General features: G+C 46.9%; 1 protein-coding gene across 2 annotated transcripts in view; it reads right to left on the bottom strand.

The window, feature by feature from the left end:
* The window catches only part of VWC2 (von Willebrand factor C domain containing 2), a 345,247-nt gene that overhangs the window by 262,299 nt on the left and 61,167 nt on the right, over positions 1-21,781 (bottom strand). For both annotated transcript variants that reach the window (XM_030209497.1, XM_030209490.1), the window contains exon 3: positions 5,901-6,030. In XM_030209497.1, coding sequence (XP_030065357.1) covers positions 5,901-6,030 — 130 coding nt within the window. The remainder of the gene's footprint in view (positions 1-5,900; positions 6,031-21,781) is intronic.

Here is a 21,781-nt window from a genome sequence, read left to right as displayed (position 1 = left end):
GTTATTCTAGATGCCTACTTTCTCTTACAGAATACTAGCATAACAGGGTGGATATGTGCATGGTATTTTGCTGTGAACACTTACACCAGCCATACAGCTGCTGTAAATGCCAAAAATACGTGGGTACTTTCTAATATTCTATAAGGTACACAAGTAATTGTGAGCTCCACCCAGGCTCCGGCCATATGTACATACCCCTTGTAAATACATGCTATGCAAGATGTATTTACAGAATAGTGCTTACACAGGAATTTGGCAAGTATATATGTATGTGCATACATATGCACAGACATGCTGGTATTCTAAACACTGACACATATAAATTCTATTTTATAGAATTAGCCCCAAAGGGAAAGATTCTATATAAGGCACCTAAAAAATCCACGCCGTAAACATTTCCGCCTAAGTGTATTCTATAACCAGCGCCTAGATTTAGGCTTAGTTGATACTCCAGCACCTAAAACTATGTGTCTCCATTTACATCAACGAAAACATGGTGTAAATTCCTGCATATAGATCTACACACACTGGGCCATATTCTATAACTACATGCATAGATTTTGGAACTTCCTCAAAACGTCCATTTCTCCACCCATAGCCATGCCCCTTTTTACCTGTGCACATTAGAATTTAGGCAAAGTTCATTACGCTTTGTGAGTTGTGTGTGTAAATTCTAATTATTGTCAATTTCTGCTCATTACTGGTTGTTAATTGCTGTTATCAACACTGACTAGTTGTTAAGCCAATTAAGTTACGCGCATTGTTACAGAATGTGACCTATCCAACATCCCAAGCAATGTCGGTGAGAAAGCTGGATTTGAATGCTGCTTTGGCTGATTTTCAGTCCACTACTGTGGCCTCAGACATTCCATTTAATTGATATTTTCTGGTGTTATTGTTTATTTTTCTAAATATATACATATGCAATTTGGGGTGGGGGTGAGGGGGTCACTAATATTGGTACTGCTCTCTTCAGGCCTGTTACTACGTCTACAACTCATTTTCTCAGTTTTGTTTTTTACATTTCCCTTGGATTCCTCATGAATTTGGTTCTGAATTGTAATCCCAGTGCCCTTCTCTAAGTTTTCTATCTCACTACTGATCTGTGGAAAAATTAAAGTTTAATATAATTCTTATGTCAGTTTGTTCCTGTAAAAAAGGCCCGTTTCCAAAACCAATGAAACGGGCGCTAGCATGTGGCTTTTTTTTGTGTGTGTATGTATGTGTCACAGAGTTATTTTGTGTGTGTGTGAGTGTGTGAGGGTGCGGTGTGTGTGCAGGTTGTTGATGTGTGTCTTTTTTTGTTTTGTTTTTTGCTTGGGGGTTGGGGGATGTGCTGTGCTGTCCTTGGTCGTTGTTTGCTGCTGCCTGGGTTGCGGGTAATCCTTCCAGCTGGGCCGCAGCTTGTCCTGTTTGCCCACGTCCCAGATGGTGACGGGCACGTTGTTTTCCAGCTCCTCTGACTCCATGTCAAGCGATCCCAAATATAGTCTGTGCTATAGGCCCTCTGGCACTCTTCAGTACTGGCATTAGGCATTTAAAAATTTCTCCCCCCCCCCCCTGGTCTATTTTTGCACATACCCACAGCAGGAATATTCTTCTCTTGTTCCAGCGGTGGTTCTGTGCTCTCCGTGCTGCACAGATAATGAGCCATTCTGCTGGGGAATGCTCCTCCCTTATTGTCACATAGTTTCCTCTGATTGGTCTGTCTTACGTTGCCTAGTGTTGCCTGGGAACGGTGTTGTGATGGTCCTTTGTGTTTCAGAATGTTGAGGGTGTTTTTTCTGATTGGTCCGTCATGCGAGGGCAGGGCAGAGAGACATGGTCAGTGTTGTGGCTTCACCACCATGAATCCATGAACCCTTCAGGTAGTGACTGAGTGACTTCAGAACGTTGTCTTCAGAACGTTGAGGGTGAGTTTTATTATAGTATATATATATATATATATATATATATATATACAGTGATTTTTTTGTAGAAAAAAAGGTGCCGGTACTCATTATGGGCGGGGTCACCACATATGGCTCCACCCCTATGATAGCCACACCCACATTAACCACACCCCCTATACCAGCCATGACGCATATAAACAGACATCATTGAAAATATTATAGTACTATAGGAGAAAAAAATAACGTGATTTTTTTTCATTATAAATAATCTCTGTAAGCTCTTACAGCTCCAGTATACCCAGTGCAAAATAAGACAGCCAATGTAAATTCTCAAATTGGACATATTACAAACACTAAAATGAAAATAAAATGATTTTTTTCTACCTTTGTTGTCTGGTGACTGTTTTTCTTTCCATATTGGTCCCAGTCTGTGATTCTCCTTTCCTTTGTTTTCGCTTAACTCTTCTGTGCCATTTGTCATTTTTGTCTCCTTTTTCTTTGCTTTCTTCAATATTTTTCAGGCTCTCTCTCTGTCCAGATTTAATTCATTCTTACTATCCATTCTTTAATTTCCTTCATCTACCTGTGGCTTTTCATCTTTTCCTCACCCTTGTTCTCCCCATGCCCCTTCCTCTTATTCTCCAGTCTTTCTCTATTCCCCTTTTCCATCTAGCAGCTCTGCTTTCTCTCCCCATCCTTCCAGTGTCTCCCCTATTTCTTTCTGCATTCTTCCATCCAGCGTCTTCCCTCTTTCTCTCCCTAGCCTTCCGTTTTCCCTCTCTCTCTCCCCATCCTTCCATCTGTTTTTCCCTCTCTCTCCCCATCCTTCCATCTGTTTTCCCTCTCTCTCCCCATCCTTCCATCTGTTTTCCCCCTCTCTCTCCCCATCCTTCCATCTGTTTTTCCCCTCTCTCCCCAATCCTTCCATCTGTTTTCCCCTCTCTCCCCAATCCTTCCATCTGTTTTTCCCTCTCTCTCTCCCCATCCTTCCATCTTTTTCCCTCTCTCTCCCCATCCTTCCATCTGTTTTTCCCCTCTCTCCCCAATCCTTCCATCTGTTTTCCCCTCTCTCCCCAATCCTTCCATCTGTTTTTCCCTCTCTCTCTCTTTCCCCAATCCTTCCATCTGTTTTCCCCTCTCTCCCCAATCCTTCCATCTGATTTCCCCTCTCTCCCCAATCCTTCCATCTGTTTTTCCCTCTCTCTCTCTCTCCACAATCCTTCCCTCTGTTGGTTTCCCTCTTTCTCTCTCCCCAATCCTTCCCTCTGTTGGTTTCCCTCTTTCTCTCTCTCCCCAATCCTTCCCTCTGTTGGTTTCCCTCTTTCTCTCTCTCCCCAATCCCTCCCTCTGTTGTTTTCCCTCTTTCTCTCTCTCCCCAATCCTTCCCTCTGTTGGTTTCCCTCTTTCTCTCTCTCCCCAATCCTCCCCTCTGTTGGTTTCCCTCTTTCTCTCTTCCCCCAATCCTTCCCTCTGTTGGTTTCCCTCTTTCTCTCTCTCCCCAATCCTTCCCTCTGTTGGTTTCCCTCTCCCTGCCAAGTTTCCCGCGAACGGTGCGAAGTCGCGACGCATGCGACACCAGCCCCTATTTCCGGCCGCTGCTGCTTCTCCTGTTGAGCAGCAGCGGCCGCTACACAAAAAGAAGATTTTTTTAAAAATTGAAACCTGGCTGAAACGTGGCACCCCGGCACTGTAGACAGCCATTAGGCATTGGCTGTTGCCCCGCAGCCGCTCCTCCTCTTGCCTCTACGTCACTGCCCCTGGAGGAAGACCTCGGAGGAGCGCAGCGACGTAGAGGCAAGAGGAGGAGCGGCTGCGGGGCAACAGCCAATGCCTAATGGCTGTCTACAGTGCCGGGGTGCCGCGTTTCAGCCAGGTTTTCAATTTTTTAAAATCTTTTTCTTTGTGTAGCGGCCGCTGCTGCTCAACAGGAGAAGCAGCAGCGGCCGGAAATGGGGGCTGGCACTGTATGCGGGACATGGACTCACGGGGCGGGGGAGCAAAAAAAAAAAAGGTGCCGGTACGCCGTACCGTTGCGTACCGGCACAAAAAAAGCACTGTATGTATATACAGTGGGGGAAATAAGTATTTGATCCCTTGCTGATTTTGTAAGTTTGCCCACTGACAAAGACATGAGCAGCCCATAATTGAAGGGTAGGTTATTGGTAACAGTGAGAGATAGCACATCACAAATTAAATCCGGAAAATCACATTGTGGAAAGTATATGAATTTATTTGCATTCTGCAGAGGGAAATAAGTATTTAATCCCTCTGGCAAACAAGACCTAATACTTGGTGGCAAAACCCTTGTTGGCAAGCACAGCGGTCAGACGTCTTCTGTAGTTGATGATGAGGTTTGCACACATGTCAGGAGGAATTTTGGTCCACTCCTCTTTGCAGATCATCTCTAAATCATTAAGAGTTCTGGGCTGTCGCTTGGCAACTCGCAGCTTCAGCTCCCTCCATAAGTTTTCAATGGGATTAAGGTCTGGTGACTGGCTAGGCCACTCCATGACCCTAATGTGCTTCTTCCTGAGCCACTCCTTTGTTGCCTTGGCTGTATGTTTTGGGTCATTGTCGTGCTGGAAGACCCAGCCACGACCCATTTTTAAGGCCCTGGCGGAGGGAAGGAGGTTGTCACTCAGAATTGTACGGTACATGGCCCCATCCATTCTCCCATTGATGCGGTGAAGTAGTCCTGTGCCCTTAGCAGAGAAACACCCCCAAAACATAACATTTCCACCTTCATGCTTGACAGTGGGGACGGTGTTCTTTGGGTCATAGGCAGCATTTCTCTTCCTCCAAACACGGCGAGTTGAGTTCATGCCAAAGAGCTCAATTTTTGTCTCATCTGACCACAGCACCTTCTCCCAATCACTCTCGGCATCATCCAGGTGTTCACTGGCAAACTTCAGACGGGCCGTCATGTGCCTTCCGGAGCAGGGGGACCTTGCGGGCACTGCAGGATTGCAATCCGTTATGTCGTAATGTGTTACCAATGGTTTTCGTGGTGACAGTGGTCCCAGCTGCCTTGAGATCATTGACAAGTTCCCCCCTTGTAGTTGTAGGCTGATTTCTAACCTTCCTCATGATCAAGGATACCCCACGAGGTGAGATTTTGCGTGGAGCCCCAGATCTTTGTCGATTGACAGTCATTTTGTACTTCTTCCATTTTCTTACTATGGCACCAACAGTTGTCTCCTTCTCGCCCAGCGTCTTACTGATGGTTTTGTAGCCCATTCCAGCCTTGTGCAGGTGTATGATCTTGTCCTTGACATCCTTAGACAGCTCCTTGCTCTTGGCCATTTTGTAGAGGTTAGAGTCTGACTGATTCACTGAGTCTGTGGACAGGTGTCTTTCATACAGGTGACCATTGCCGACAGCTGTCTGTCATGCAGGTAACGAGTTGATTTGGAGCATCTACCTGGTCTGTAGGGGCCAGATCTCTTACTGGTTGGTGGGGGATCAAATACTTATTTCCCTCTGCAGAATGCAAATAAATTCATATACTTTCCACAATGTGATTTTCCGGATTTAATTTGTGATGTGCTATCTCTCACTGTTACCAATAACCTACCCTTCAATTATGGGCTGCTCATGTCTTTGTCAGTGGGCAAACTTACAAAATCAGCAAGGGATCAAATACTTATTTCCCCCACTGTATATATATATATATATATATATATATATAATAATAAAGCAGTTGAAATTTATTATGGAATACATTCTGCTTACAGAAACAAACATAACATTTATCTCCTGCACTGCCATACTGTGATAGCACTGATGTAACTTACAGTAGCATAGACATTATAAAACTTCATTCACAACTGCAATGTTTCTGCAAAAGTATGTCTAAACATTTATGTGTCTCCTTCCTTACAAAATTCTGCTTTGCTGGTAAGACTGTAAAGCACATTTGACTGAAAAACCATGCAGCAAAAACTGAAGCAGCTGTAATGGAGGCTGTGCATTTAGTCATGTTTCATGTGATTAGACACACGCACATACCATTTTTGCAGATGGGGCAGCACTGTTCAGGCTCATACATAGGATCCACACATTCAGTCTGTGGACAAGCGGCCACTGTGCACAACACCTCCCCATTAGATTCACAACGACACCTCTCACATGGAGAAACCTAAAACAAAAATCAAGTTTTGGAAAATTCATTAACTTCCTCCTAGTATAGTGCTATTTTTCATTCCCACATCATTTCCTCTTATCAAATAGCACCCTCCACTACTTTTGAAAGATGCGTTTTCAATTTTCAGGAAGCCTGTTTATAATCTGTATATTATTATTACAGCTATGAGCTTTGGTTCAAGGCCTGAGACTTTGGTTCAGGATCTAAAATGAGGAAAAATCTTACAGGCCCATGACTTTAACCTGAACTTCAGTGTGATTGATTTGTTGTGACATTCTGAGGCAGCAGAATGAGGAACGGGCATGAGTGGAAAAACAGAGTAACATCGTTTAGCAACATTGTGGTCACAGATGTTTTTGAAAAACAGAACAAGATGACACCTCAGGAAGATGACTTAGTCTTCCAGTAAGAGCTAGTCTATTATTAAGCTTTTCCAGTAAATGCTAATCAATTCATTACCATAGCCAATCAGTGTTAACCACTATATTGGAATATCCAATAGATGGGATTGTTGTCAGATTGTCTATGTATGACCTGTTATGTTAATGAGTGTATATAAGTGATTGTAATTCCTGCTTCAATGGAGAGAGACAGCCACAGGTGGTACTTTGAACCTGCCAAGCTGCTCTCTCACATGAGAAACCAATTAATTTTATCTGAATTGGCAAGTAATCCAATTGCTTTCTCATAAGTAGCCTTAAGTCTTTTATATCTACTAATTGACTTTGGCTAGTAAAATAAAACATTAGAGACTCAGACCCAGAGAACACCTATGTACATGTCGCTTGTATATTCTTTGGAGTCTCAAATATAGAAGTAATTTCATGAAGCAATACTCTGTACTCCCAGTGAGATATCACTGGTCTGCTAATAATACAAATACTTGATAAGGTATCTAATAAAGAGCAAACTGATGCAGCCTTGGGTGATTTATTTCTTCCTAGGTATTAGTGGGTGGGCCACTATATTGGGAGGTATAAAAGCACCCTAAAATATACAAATCACATGGGCCTGCAAGCAGATTTTGGAAGGGAAAATCTGTGTGAAAATTTCCATCCAAAATTTGATGACCTGTCAATACTGCAGTGACCACTTTCCCAAGAAATTTTGCATGAGTGCAAAGGATGAGTGGTAAAGAGAATGCCAAGATTTCAAAATAAAATCCAGGTGCGCATATCTGTCAGCCTGTCTTAGCTCTGTCCCTTGCCAATGCAGAAAGGGAGGCACAATTCTGAAAGGGTCTTTTGTCTCCAAAGGTAAAATACCTGTTTACTTATGAAATTTACTTCTTTAATTGCCTCAGTTTGGATCAGTTTTCAAAATCCTTGCAAAGGCTTGTTGACAAGAGCTTGTTGATCTTACTATGCACCAGCACACTTGGAGTTCTCATAAGCAATAGGGTTACCCAAGCTCCATTGTCCATTTTATAATTAAGTAACACAATATGACAAATTGTGCATCAGGGAATATTGTCACACTCCAATTATTGTGTTATTTATTTGTTGCATTTGTGCCCCACATTTTCCCACCTATTTGCAGGCTCAATGTGGCTTACATAGTGTTAGCCACTTCCAGTGATGAAACAAATACAGAGTGATGTTGTTACAGAACATTAGAGAATCAAGAGAAGAAGAGTGATATATTGTTCATTGCAGGTTATAAGACTCAATGCAAGTTGAGGTCTTAACGATTCACAATATCCAACAACAAACCTGCCCTAGAGTAATTTACTGTCTTAATGAAATGGATTTCTGAAACAGTGTTAAGAGACAAATAATTCAGAACAAAGCTACAGAATGCATTGTTCCCAGAAACCAAAGCCAGCACATTTTTGCTAATGCTCTACAGTTCCAAATTTGTTAATGAATGGTACTGTATTATAATTCTTAGGTGTTAATAAATTGTAAGTTGTTTCTTTTCCAGTTAATTAGGGGTTCTTTAAAAATCAGTGGATATTGTCTTTTTCTGTTAGAATTAAACATGTATATTTGTGTCACGGAGGAATCATCAACACAAAAAAAAGTGGAAAACCTGAATGCAGGATTCAAGGAAAGTCAGGGAAGGGCTGAGAGAGGACTAGGGGAACTGGTGTTTTCCCAGTGTTTATCTATTCAATTCTTTTTGCATGAGAAGTATTTTATCAGTGTTTGTTGATTAAAATCTAATATCAGAAGCCTTAATTGTAAATGACCAATGTAAATGACTCAATGTCCTTTTAAATAAGGCTTCTATTTACTTGTAATTATAGAAGGACTATCTTGGATGTAGGTGAAGAGTGTTACTCTAAATAAACAGTATAGTCACTTACCACAGGAAATTGATTTTGATTAAAATAATCCTTTTCTTTTTGATTTTATTGCAGGCAGTGACATCAGTGCAGTTCTACAGAGGGTGTGACCAGAGGTGTAGCCAGGTTTTGATCTCAGGGGGAGTAGACTTTTATAAAATAGGCGCCAGATGGTGTCAGCTAGACAGCAGTGTTTGTGTTCTTGTTCAAGGGCTGTGGCGGGCAATGATTAATACAGGCTGTCTCTGTTGTGTCCTGCCTACAAGGAAACAATGAAGATACTTACCTGTAGCAGGTATTCTCTGAGGACAGAAGCTGGACATCACCACGCTTGGGTCGTCATCCGCGACGGCCCAGGAGCTCTGGAAATTAACAAAAAAGTTCTAGAAATAGCACGATGGGCGCAGGGACAATGCACCGCGCATGCGCGAGTGACTTCCCACCCAAGACGCCCGCGCACGTCCCTCAATTATATAAAAAGCAAACTAGAACAGAACAACTCCTAAGGGGAGGAGGGAGGGTTGTGGTGATGTCCAGCCTGCTGTCCTCGGAGAATACCTGCTATAGGTAAGTATCTTCTTTTTCTCTGAGGACAAGCAGGCTGGAGATCACCACGCATGGGGTATCCCTAGCACCCAGGCTCACTCAAAACAATGAACAGTGGTCAATTGGGCCTCGCAACGGCGATGACATAACTGAGATTGACCTGAAAACAAACACAACTAAGTGAGAGTGCAGCCTGGAACAGAACAGAAATGGGCCTAGGAGGGTGGAGTTGGATTCTAAACCCCAAACAGATTCTGTAACACAGACTGCCCAAACCGACTGTCGCATCGGGTATCTTGCTGAAGGCAGTAATGAGATGTGAATGTGTGGACTGATGACCACGTCGCAGCCTTGCAAATCTCTTCAATGGAAGCTGACTTTAAGTGAGCCACTGACGCAGCCATGGCTCTAACATTATGAGCCGTGACATGGCCCTCCAAGGTCAGTCCGGCTTGGGCATAAGTGAAGGAAATGCAATCTGCTAGCCAATTGGAGATTGTGCGTTTTCCGATGGCAACCCCCATCCTGTTGGGATCAAACGAAACAAACAACTGGGCGGACTGTCTGTAGGGCTTCGTCCGCTCCACGTAAAAGGCCAATGCTCTCTTTCAGTCCAAGGTATACAACTTGTCCTCACCAGGGCGGGTATGAGGTCGGGGAAAAAATGTTGGCAAGACAATTGACTGGTTCAGATGGAACTCCGACACCACCTTCGGCAGGAACTTAGGATGAGTTCGGAGAACTACCCTGTTATGATGAAATTTAATGTAGGGAGCATGAACCACTAGGGCTTGGAGCTCACTGACTCTACGAGCTGAAGTAACAGCCACCAAGAAAATGACCTTCCAGGTCAAGTACTTCAGATGGCAGGAATTCAGTGGCTCAAAAGGAGGTTTAATCAGCTGGGTGAGAACGACATTGAGATCCAATGACACTGGTGGAGGTTTGACAGGGGGCTTTGACAAAAGCAAACCTCTCATAAAACAAACAACTAAAGTCTGTCCAGAGATAGGCTGACCTTCTACACGGTGATGATAAGCACTGATTGCACTCAGGTGAACTCTTACTGAGTTAGTCTTAAGACCAGACTCTGATAAGTGTAGAAGGTATTCAAGCAGGGTCCGTGTATGACAAGAGAAAGGATCTAGGGCCTTGCTGTCACACCAGATGGCAAACCTCCTCCATTTAAAACCATAACTCCTTTTCGTGGAATCTTTTCTGGAAGCAAGCAAGGCTCGGGAGACACCCTCTGAGAGGCCTAAAGAAGCAACTTCTAAGCTCTCAACATCCAGGCCGTGAGAGCCAGAGACTGGAGGTTGGGATGTAGAAGCAACCCCTGGTTCTGAGTGATGAGGGTCGGAAAACAGTCCAATCTCCACGGTTCTTCTGACAACAAGTCCAGAAGAAGAGGGAACCATATCTGACGGGGACAGAAAGGTGCTATCAGAATCATGGTTCCGCGGTCTTGTTTGAGTTTCAGCAGAGTTTTCCCTACTAAAGGAATGGGAGGATACGCGTACATGAGACCCTTCCCCCAATGAAGGAGAAAGGCATCCGACGCCAGTCTGTTGTGGGCCTGAAGCCTGGAACAGAATTGAGGAACCTTGTGATTGTACTGAGTGGCAAAAAGATCCACCGAGGGAGTGCCCCACGCTCGGAAGATCTTGCGGACAACGCCCATGTTCAAAGACCACTCGTGAGGTTGCATTATCCTGCTCAACCTCTCGGCCAGACTGTTGTTTATGCCTGCCAGATATGTAGCCTGGAGAAGCATGCCATGCTGGCGAGCCCAAAGCCACATCCTGACAGCTTCCTGACACAGAGGGCAAGATCCGGTGCCCCCCTGCTTGTTCGTGTAATACATGGCAACCTGATTGTCTGTCTGAATTAGGATAATTTGATTGGACAGCCGATCTCTGAGAGTCTTCAGTGCATTCAAGATCGCTCGTAATTCCAAGAGGTTGATCTGAAGATGCGCTTCCTGGAAGTGTGAAGCCCATCGACATGAGCCCCCCAGCCTAGAAGGGATGCATCCGTTGTCAGCACCTTTTGTGGCTGAGGAATTTGGAATGGGCGTCCTAAGACCAGATTGGAGCGAATGGTCCACCAGAGAAGGGAATTGCAAAATTCGGTGGAAAGATGGATGACATCCTCTAGATTCCCTGTAGCCTGACACCACTGGGAAGCTAGGGTCCACTGAGCTGATCTCATGTGTAGTCGTGCCATGGGAGTCACATGAACTGTGGAGGCCATATGGTCGAGAAGTCTCAACATCTGCCGAGCTGTGATCTGTTGCGACGCTCGAGTGAAGGACACTAGGGACAGAAGGTTGTCTGCCCTCGCCTGGGGTAGATAGACTCGAGACGTCTGTGTGTTCAACAGAGCTCCTATAAACTCCAATTTCTGAACGGGAACCAGATGGGATAATTGATGACAAATCCCAGAAGTTCCAGCAGTTGGATAGTGAACCGCATGGATTGCAGAGCTCCTGCCTCCGAGGTGTTCTTTACCAGCCAATCGTCGAGGTAAGGGAACACATGCACTCCTAGTCTGCGTAGCGATGCTGCGACTACTGCCAAGCATTTTGTGAATACTCTGGGCGCAGATGCGAGACCAAAGGGCAGTACGCAATACTGAAAATGCTGAGTTCCCAAGCGAAATCTGAGGTACTGCCTGTGAGCTGGAAGCACCGAGATGTGAGTGTAGGCGTCCTTCAAGTCCAGAGAGCATAGCCAGTCGTTTTCCTGAATCATGGGGAGAAGGGTGCCTAGGGAAAGCATCCTGAACTTTTCTCGGACCAGATATTTGTTCAGGCCCCTTAGGTCTAGGATGGGACACATTCCCCCCTGTTTTCTTTCCCACAAGGAAGTACCTGGAATAGAATTCCAGCCCTTCTTGCCCGGGTGGAACGGGCTTGACCGCATTGGTGCTGAGAAGGGCGGAGAGTTCCTCTGCAAGTACCTGCTTGTGATGGGAACTGAAGGATTGAGCTCCCGGTGGACAATTTGGAGGTATAGATTCCAGATTGAGAGCTTATCCGGGCTGGACTATTTGAAGAACCCTTCTGTCGGAGGTTATCAGAGGCCACCTTTGGTGAAAAAATATAAGGCTCCCTCCGACAGGAAGATCGTCTGGCACCGATACCTTGATGTCGGCTATGCTTCTCTGGAGCCAGTCAAAAGCCCATCCCCTGCTTTTGCTGGGGAGCCGCGGGGGCCTGAGGCGCACGCCACTGACAAGAGCGGGGTTGCTGGGGTCGAGGCTGAACAGGCTGTCTGGAAGCAGGAGTGTACCTACACCTGCCAGAGGAATAGGGAGCACTCCTCCTCCCTCTAAAAAACCTCCTAGAGGAGGAGGTAGTAGCAGAAGGCGTACGGCGGACAAAAGAATCCATAGCATCATGATGCTTTTTGAGGGAATCAACCATATCCTCAACCTTCTCTCCAAAAAGATTGTCCCCCCGGCAAGGAACATCCGCCTTACGGTGCTGGGTCTTCTGATCCAGGTCTGAGACACGCAGCCAGGAGAGTCTGCGCATCACGATACCTTGAGCAGCCGCCCGGGATGCAGCGTCAAAAGAATCAAAAGCTCCCCTGGCCAGGAATTTGCGACACGCCTTCTGCTGCCTGACTACCTGGTGAAAAGGCTCGGCAAGCTCAGGAGGAAGAGCTTCAACCAAACCGGACAGTTGCTTTATCGAGTTCTGTAAGTGGATGCTGGTGTACAGCTGGTATGTTTGAATCTTGGCGGTGAGCATTCCAGCCTGATATGTACGCCTCCCAAAAGAATCCAAGGTCCCAGACTCTCTGCCCGGGGGCGCCGAAGCACAGTCCCTAGTACTCTTGGATCTTCTGAGAGCAGAGTCCACCACCATGGAATCATGAGGAACTTGGGCCTTCACCATCACAGGCTCACCATGGACTCTGTACTGAGACTCGGACTTCTTGTTGACAACTGAATTAGAAAGAGGGCAAGACCAATTCCGCAACATCACTTCCCTGAGTGTATTGTGCAGGGGGGCTGTTGCAACCTCTTTTGGTGGAGAAGGATAATCCAGGACCTCGAACATCTCGGCCCTGGGCTCATCCACAGCCTCCATGGGAAAAGGAATGTCCCTAGACATTTCCCGCACAAAAGATGAAAAGGAGAGACACTCAGGTGGAGATTGCCTAACCTCAATAGATGGAGTGGGATCAGATGGAAGCCCCTGAGAATCTTCCTCCGAAAAATATCTGGGGTCTTCCCCCTCACTCCATGAGTGCTCCTGCTCGGTATCGGACAATAGCTCTCAAAGAGCAGCCCGAACCCGATCCTGCCTCGACCTGGAGGAGCGATGTCCTCGTGAAGGACATCGAGAAGTGGAGCCCTGCCTGGACTCCGGCGAAGCTGCTACTACTACTACTATTTAACATTTCTAGAGCGCTACCAGGGTTACGCAGCGCTGTACAAAAACAAAGGACAGTCCCTGCTCAAAGGAGCTTACAATCTAAAGGACAAGAAGGACAAAAGGACAAGGAGTGCAGACAATCAAAAATTGGAACAGTCTAGATTTCTTGGGTAGAGGTACAATGGTTAGGTGCCAAAGGCGACATTGAAGAAGTGGGCTTTGAGTAGGGATTTGAAGATGGATAGGGAGGGGGCTTGGCGTATGAGCTCGGGGAGTTTACTCCAGGCAAAGGGTGAGGCGAGGCAGAAAGGCAGTTGGCAGTGGTGGAGAAGGGTACTGAGAGGAGGGATTTGTCTTGTGATCGGAGGTTACGGGTAGGGGCGTAAGGGGAGATGAGGGTAGAGAGGTAGTGAGGGGCTGCAGATTGAGTGCATTTGTAGGTTAGTAGGAGGAGCTTGAATTGTATGCGGTACCTGATCGGAAGCCAGTGAAGTGACTTGAGGAGGGGTGATATGAGCATATCGGTTTTGGCGGAAGATAAGGCGCGCATCCGAGTTCTGAACGGATTGAAGGGGGGATAGATGCTTAAGTGGGAGGCCAGTGAGGAGTAGGTTGCAGTAGTCAAGGCGAGAGGTAATGAGAGCGTGGATGAGAGTTCGGGTGGTGTGCTCAGAGAGGAAAGGGCAAATTTTGCTGATATTGTAGAGAAAGAAGTGACAGGTCTTGGCTGTCTGCTGGATATGCACAGAGAAGGAGAGAGAGGAGTCGAAGATGACTCCAAGGTTGCGGGCAGATGAGACGGGGAGGATGAGGGTGCCATCGACTGAGATAGAGAGAGGAGGGAGAGGAGAAGTGGGTTTGGGTGGAAAGACAATGAGCTCAGTCTTGGCCATATTCAGTTTCAGGTGGTGGTTGGACATCCAGGCAGCGATGTCGGATAAGCAGGCCAATACTTTGGCCTGGGTTTCCGCAGTGATGTTTGGTGTGGAGAGATAGAGATGGGTGTCGTCGGCATAAAGATGATATTGGAAACCATGAGATCCCAGGGAGGAGGTGTAGATTGAGAAGAGAAGGGGTCCAAGGACAGATCCCTGAGGAACCCCAACAGAGAGCGGGATGGGGGTGGAGGAAGATCCATGAGAGTGTACTCTGAAGGTACGGTGGGAGAGATAAGAAGAGAACCAGGAGAGGACAGAGCCCTGGAACCCAAATGAGGATAGTGTATCAAGAAGTAGATTATGATTAACAGTATCAAAAGCGGCGGATAGGTCAAGGAGGATGAGGATGGAGTAGTGACCTTTGGATTTGGCAAGGAACAGGTCATTACAGACTTTAGTGAGTGCCGTTTCTGTCGAGTGTAGAGGGCGAAAACCGGATTGAAGCGGGTCGAGGATGGCATGAGAGGAGACAAAATCAAGCTGTGAATGGCGCGTTCAAGTATCTTGGAGAGGAAGGGTAGGAGGGGGATGGGGCGGTAGTTGGAAGGACAGGTAGGGTCAAGTGAAGGATTTTTTAGGAGTGGTTTGACTACGGCGTGCTTGAAGGAGTCGGGGACAGTTGCAGTGGAGAGAGAGAGGTTGAGGATGTGGCAGATGGGGGGGGGGGGGGTGACAGTAGGAGAGATGGTGTTTAGTAAGGAGGTGGAGATGGGATCAGAGGAACAGGTGGTGCATTTTGAGGAGGAGAGAAGTTGGGCTGTTTCCTCTTCGGTGACATCAAGTGGAGGAGTGGCCTAGTGGTTAGGGTGGTGGACTTTGGTCCTGGGGAACTGAGGAACTGAGTTTGATTCCCACTTCAGGCACAGGCAGCTCCTTGTGACTCTGGGCAAGTCACTTAACCCTCCATTGCCCCATGTAAGCCGCATTGAGCCTGCCATGAGTGGGAAAGCGCGGGGTACAAATGTAACAAAAAAAAAAAATGCAAAGTGCTGATAAGGAAGGCTAAGAGGGGCTTCTAAAAAAAGATTGCATTGGAGGCAAAAACGCAAAGTAAACATTTTTTTAGGTATATTAAATGCAGGAAGCCATCAAAAGAATCGGTTGGACCAGTGGCGTACCGAGGGCGGTGCGGTGGGGGCGGATCGCCCCGGGTGCAAACCAATGGGGGGGGGGTGTTCTTCTAACTTCTGCTCCGTCCGTCAGTTTGGCCTTCCCCTAACGCTGCACCGGCACGCGCCTTACACCTCTGTGGCTCACTTGTCTCCTTCCAGCAGCTCCTCTCTCTCTCTCCCTCTCTCCCTCTCCAGTCTCCGAGTCCTGCCCATCTGGACTACTTACGACATCACAACACCTTCCTCCCCTTGCGGCACCCTGTGCGCAAGTGCGCCGTGTGGCCTTCCTGCTGCAGTAATGTCTCCTCGGTGTTTGGCCCCTCTCTCCGTCCCAGCTCGCGGCCGACCACCCTCTTCATTGCAGCCGCGAGCTAGCGCCTTCTGCTTCCTTCCAGCGTCCTGCACTGCTAGTGCACTCCTCCACCCCTGCCAGCCACCAGTCTATCGTCGGCAGAAGAATCTTGGATCACTTGACTTCCATTCCAGCCAGGTAATATGCCCCACGGCGCGATCTAATATTTACTTATTTAAATTGACTTTAAAAAATTTTCATTGCATTATCTGCTGCTGCTAGTTTGACAAGAGCAGCAAGCTGCAGCCGGGGGGGGGGGGGGGGGGGGGGGTCATAAAATGTGAAAAGGAAGGACGGGGGGGGGGGGGGGGGCAAGAACACTACTCACTTGACAGGCTGAATGAAGGTAGGACCCGATGTGGTGAACTGGATTAGGAACTGGTTGACGGACAGACACCAGAGGGTGGTGGTTAATGGAATTCGATCAGAGGAGAGAAAGGTGAATAGTGGAGTGCCTCAGGGATCGGTGCTGGGGCTGATTCTGTTCAGTATATTTGTGAGTGATATTTCCGAAGGGTTAAAAGGTAAAGTTTGCCTTTTTGTGGATGATACTAAGATTTGTAACAGAGTGGACACCCAGGAGGGAATGGAAAACATGAAAAAGGATCTGCGGAAGCTAGAAGAATGGTCTAAGGTTTGGCAATTAAAATTCAATGTGATGCACTTAGAGAGTAGAAATCCATGGGAGACGTATGTGTTAGGCGGTGAGAGTCTGATATGTACGGATGGGGAGAGGGATCTTGGGGTGATAGTATCTGAGGATCTGAAGGCAACGAAACAGTGTGACAAGGCAGTGGCCGTAGCTAGAAGGTTGCTAGGCTGTATAGAGAGAGGTGTGTCCAGCAGAAGAAAAGAGGTTTTAATGCCCCTGTATAAGTCATTGGTGAAGCCCCACCTGGAGTATTGTGTTCAGTTTTGGAGGCTGTATCTTGCTAAGGATGTAAAAAGAATTAAAGCGGTGCAAAGAAAAGCTACGAGAATGGTATGGGATTTGCGTTACAAGACGTATGAGGAGAGACTTGCGGATCTGAACATGTATACCCTGGAGGAAAGAAGAAACAGGGGTGATATGATACAGACATTCAAATATTTGAAAGGTATTAATCCGCAAACTACCTTTTCCGGAGATGGGAAGGTGGTAGAACTAGAGGACATGAAATGAGATTGAAGGGGAGCAGATTCAAGAAAAATGTCAGGAAGTATTTTTTCACGGACTGGTGGATACTTGGAATGCCCTCCCGCGGGAGGTGGTGGAGATGAAAACGGTAACGGAATTCAAACATGCATGGGATAAGCATAAAGGAATGCTGTTGAGAAGGAATGGATCCTCAGAAGCTTAACCGAGATTGGGTGGCAGAGCCAGTGGTGGGAGGCGGGGTTGGTGGTTGGGAGGTGGGGCTAGTGCTGGGCAGACTTCTATGGTCTGTGCCCTGAAAATGGCAGATACAAATCAAGGTAAGGTATACACAAAAAGTAGCACATATGAGTTTATCTTGTTGGGCAGACTGGATGGATCGTGCAGGTCTTTTTCTGCCGTCATCTACTATGTTACTATGTTACTCTGGATGGGAGAGAAAGAGGGCATGATGATGATGAATGGAGGGGACAGACAGAGGGACGGACGATGCTGGAAATGAGAGAAAAAAGGGCAGACCAGACACTGGATGGAAAGGGGCAGAGAAAGGAGGCAGATGCTGGATGGAAATGGGCAAGAGAGAGAGAGGGGGTATGCGCTGATGGAAAGCAGGGAGAGAAAGGGCAGACACACATGTGGCTGAATGGAAAGGGGCAGAGAGAGGGGGCAGACTCTAGATGGAAAGGGGCAGCCAATGGATGAAAAGGGACAGGGGCAGACACTGGATGGAAAAGAGCAGAGAGATGGGGGCATACGCTAGATGCATGGGCGTAGTTTGGGGGGCGAGGGGGCTCTGCCCCCCCCCAAACGCAGGGCCGGTGCAGCACTGAAGGCAGCTTTCCCTCCGTCCTGCCCTCAGCTCTCAGCTCCACGACCGACAGCCCTCCCCTCCATTCCTTCCCTCCCCCGCCCCAACGTGTTTAACCTTTTTATTTTCAGTGGCAGCGATGGCAGTAAAGAAGAAAGCACTGCGGGCTCACCTCCAGCTTCTCCCTTCCCTCACACAGTGTCCCGTCCTCGCGGAAACAGGAAATGCATCATCGCAGAAGACGGGACACTGTGTGAGGGAAGGGAGAAACTGGAGGCGAGCCCGCAGTGCTTTCTTCTTTACTGCCATTGCTGCCACTGAAAATAAAAAGGTTAAACGTGCCGGGGGGGGGGGGGGGAAGGAACGGAGAGGAGGGGAGCTGAGGGAGGGCAGGGAAAATCACTGGACATGGAGAGAAGTGGAGGGTAGGGCAGGGGGAGAGAAGAGATTGCTGGACTTGGAGAAGGGAGGGTAGGGGGAGAGAAGAGATCGCTGTACATGGAGAGGGGAGGGCAGGGAGAGAGAAGAGATCTCTGGACATGGAGAGAAGAGGAGGACAGGGGGAGAAGAGATCGCTGGACATGGAGAGGAGGGGAGGGCAGGGGGAGAGAAGAGATCGCTGGACATGGAGAGGACAGGAAGGCAGGGGGAGAGAAGAGATCTCTGGACATAGAGAGGAGAGGAGGGCAGGGGGAGAAGAGATCTCTGGATATGGAGAGGAGGGCAGAGGGAGAGAAGAAATCACTGGACATGGAGAGGAGAGGAGGGGAGGTCAGAGGGAGAGAAGAGATCGCTGGACATGGAGAGGAGAGGAGGGCAGGGGGAGAGAAGAGATCGCTGGACATGGAGAGGAGGGGAGGTCACAGGGAGAGAAGAGATTGCTGGACATAGAGAGGAGGGGAGGGCAGGGTGAGAGAAGAGATCGCTGGATGAAGAGAGAAGAGGAGGGGGCAGGGGGAGAGAAGAGATTTCTGGACATGGAGAGGAGAGGAGGGCAGGGGAGAGAGGAGAATGGCTAGACATGGATGGATGAATGGGGGCAGGGGAGAGAGGAATTTTGCTGGATATGGGTGGATTGAGGAGAGGGCAGGGGAGAATGGAGAGTTGCTGGACATGGATGGATGGAGGGGGCAGGGGAGAGAGGAAATTTGCTGGATATGGATGGATGGAGGAGAGGGCAGGGAAGAATGAAGAGTTGCTGGACATGGATGAATGGAGGGGATGGAAGTCAGGAAGGAGATGCACATGGATGGAAGACAGGAGAAATGCTGGACATGGATGGAGTGGAGGGCAGTTAAGAGAGGAGAAATGTTGGACAAGGATGGAGGGAAGGAAAGATAAAGGAAGGAGATGCACACGGATGGAGGGTAAGGGAGAGAGGAGAAATGCTGGACATGTATGGAGGGGAGGGAAGACAGATGAAGTAGAGGCACATGGATGGATGGAGGGGAGTGAGGAGAAAAGCTAGATATGGATGGAGGGAAAACTGCTGAATTTAAGGGCTGGATTGGAACACTTTGAGGGCAGATATTGAAACTCGAGGAAGGATAGGGACAGGGCTACAGATGGTAGACAGGATGCATAAGGACACAGGAGGATGGTGGACATGATGAGTGAAAAAATATCAAATGGAAAGAAGACACTGCATAAAACAGAAAACACTGGGACCAAAGCAAATAGAAAAACCAAATGCTCAGACAACAAAGGTAGAAAAAAGTATTTTATTCAGAATGTATTAATTGGAATGTCAGCTTTTGGAAATTTGCATCTGTGATATTTTGCATGTAAGTTTCAATTTTTCTAGTATTGTTGCATGCCGAGTCTAACTTCTTGAGGTAATTTTCCAGTTCAGTATTTTGACCATTTTTTTATTTCTAGTTCCTGTCATATCTGTTGTCATGTGTTTTTCATGTGTGATCAAGGTGCAGTATTCTGCTAGTGTGTAGTATTTGCAGACCTTTTTGTTTTTTGTTTTGTTTTTTTCATTAGGTAGTGTACTGGTGTTTTAGAGCCCAGTGTAATTACAGTGCTGCCTTTCCACGCATAAGGTTGTAGCTCGTCGTGTCCTTGGAATTAGTTCTGTATTGGTTTGGTAAGGTTATGAATGGGTTTTTGCACAAGTTTGTGTATAGTGTTTTGCAGTGGAGAGATTGTGTGTTGGCCTTACTGAGGTGGCACCAAAACATCAGAAAGGGTATGGAGCCTAAATCATGACACACTACCTCTTGAAGGATCTACATATAGAGCTTATGCATTTCTAAGGTCTACACTGGCATGGTATGGGAAAGGGGGTGGGGAAATACTACTAGAGAGGAAGAAGGAGTGCTGGGTAAGGAGGAAGGAAGGAAGGAAGGAAGGAAGGAAGGAAGGAAGGAAGGAAGGAAGAGCTGGATTTTTTGGGAATAACCATAATATATATGTATGAGATATCTCATACATATTCATTATGGTTATTCCCAAAAAAGCCAGTTCTTTCTCCCTTCCTTCATTCCTCCATATTAGCATATTCATATATATATATATATATATATATATATGCAAATGAATATGCTAATATGCCTGTGCCATCCTTTGCCCCCCCCCCCCCCCAAATGAAACAGTCAAACTACGTCCATGGCTAGATGGAAGGAAGAGAGAGGGCAGATGCACACATGCAGCTGGATGGAAAGGGGCAGAGAGAGGGGGCAGATGCTGGATGAAAAGTGAGAGGGACAGACCCTGGATGGAAAGGGCCAGAGAGGGGGGCATACGCTGGATGGAAGGGAAAGAAAGAGCAGACTCGCATGCGACAGGATGGAAAGGGGCAGAGAGAGGGGCAGACTCTAATGGAAAGGGGCAGCCAATGGATGAAAAGGGACAGGGGCAGACACTGGATGGAAAGGGGCAGAGAGAGAGAGAGGGGTTATACACTGGATAGAAGGGAGAGAAAGGGTAGGTGCACACGTGCAGCTGGATGGAAAGGCGCAGAGAGAGGGGACAGAGCAGATAAGGAAAGTATAAACTAGAGACAACAAAGGTAGATAAAAGTTTATTTTTCTTCTTTTATTTTATAATAAAGTAGTATTGTAGTTGTGTTAATAAATGTTTATAAGTAGAAAATGGAAATAAGGTAATCTTTTTATTGGACTAATTTTTTAATACATTATGACTGAGTTTTGGAGACCAAACCCCCTTCCTCATGTTAGGACAGGATTATGTACTGACCTGATGAAAGAAGTTTTAGTCTCTGAAAGCTATAATTTATTAGTACAGTGGGGGAAATAAGTATTTGATCCCTTGCTGATTTTGTAAGTTTGCCCACTGACAAAGACATGAGCAGCCCATAATTGAAGGGTAGGTTATTGGTAACAGTGAGAGATAGCACATCACAAATTAAATCCGGAAAATCACATTGTGGAAAGTATATGAATTTATTTGCATTCTGCAGAGGGAAATAAGTATTTAATCCCTCTGGCAAACAAGACCTAATACTTGGTGGCAAAACCCTTGTTGGCAAGCACAGCGGTCAGACGTCTTCTGTAGTTGATGATGAGGTTTGCACACATGTCAGGAGGAATTTTGGTCCACTCCTCTTTGCAGATCATCTCTAAATCATTAAGAGTTCTGGGCTGTCGCTTGGCAACTCGCATCTTCAGCTCCCTCCATAAGTTTTCAATGGGATTAAGGTCTGGTGACTGGCTAGGCCACTCCATGACCCTAATGTGCTTCTTCCTGAGCCACTCCTTTGTTGCCTTGGCTGTATGTTTTGGGTCATTGTCGTGCTGGAAGACCCAGCCACGACCCATTTTTAAGGCCCTGGCGGAGGGAAGGAGGTTGTCACTCAGAATTGTACGGTACATGGCCCCATCCATTCTCCCATTGATGCGGTGAAGTAGTCCTGTGCCCTTAGCAGAGAAACACCCCCAAAACATAACATTTCCACCTCCATGCTTGACAGTGGGGACGGTGTTCTTTGGGTCATAGGCAGCATTTCTCTTCCTCCAAACACGGCGAGTTGAGTTCATGCCAAAGAGCTCAATTTTTGTCTCATCTGACCACAGCACCTTCTCCCAATCACTCTCGGCATCATCCAGGTGTTCACTGGCAAACTTCAGACGGGCCGTCACATGTGCCTTCCGGAGCAGGGGGACCTTGCGGGCACTGCAGGATTGCAATCCGTTATGTCGTAATGTGTTACCAA

Source organism: Microcaecilia unicolor, chromosome 1, assembly GCF_901765095.1.
Source record: "Microcaecilia unicolor chromosome 1, aMicUni1.1, whole genome shotgun sequence".
NCBI classification, from domain to species: domain Eukaryota; kingdom Metazoa; phylum Chordata; class Amphibia; order Gymnophiona; family Siphonopidae; genus Microcaecilia; species Microcaecilia unicolor.
Note: the sequence above shows the minus strand (reverse complement) of the source record. Positions and strands in the feature narration are given on the sequence as shown.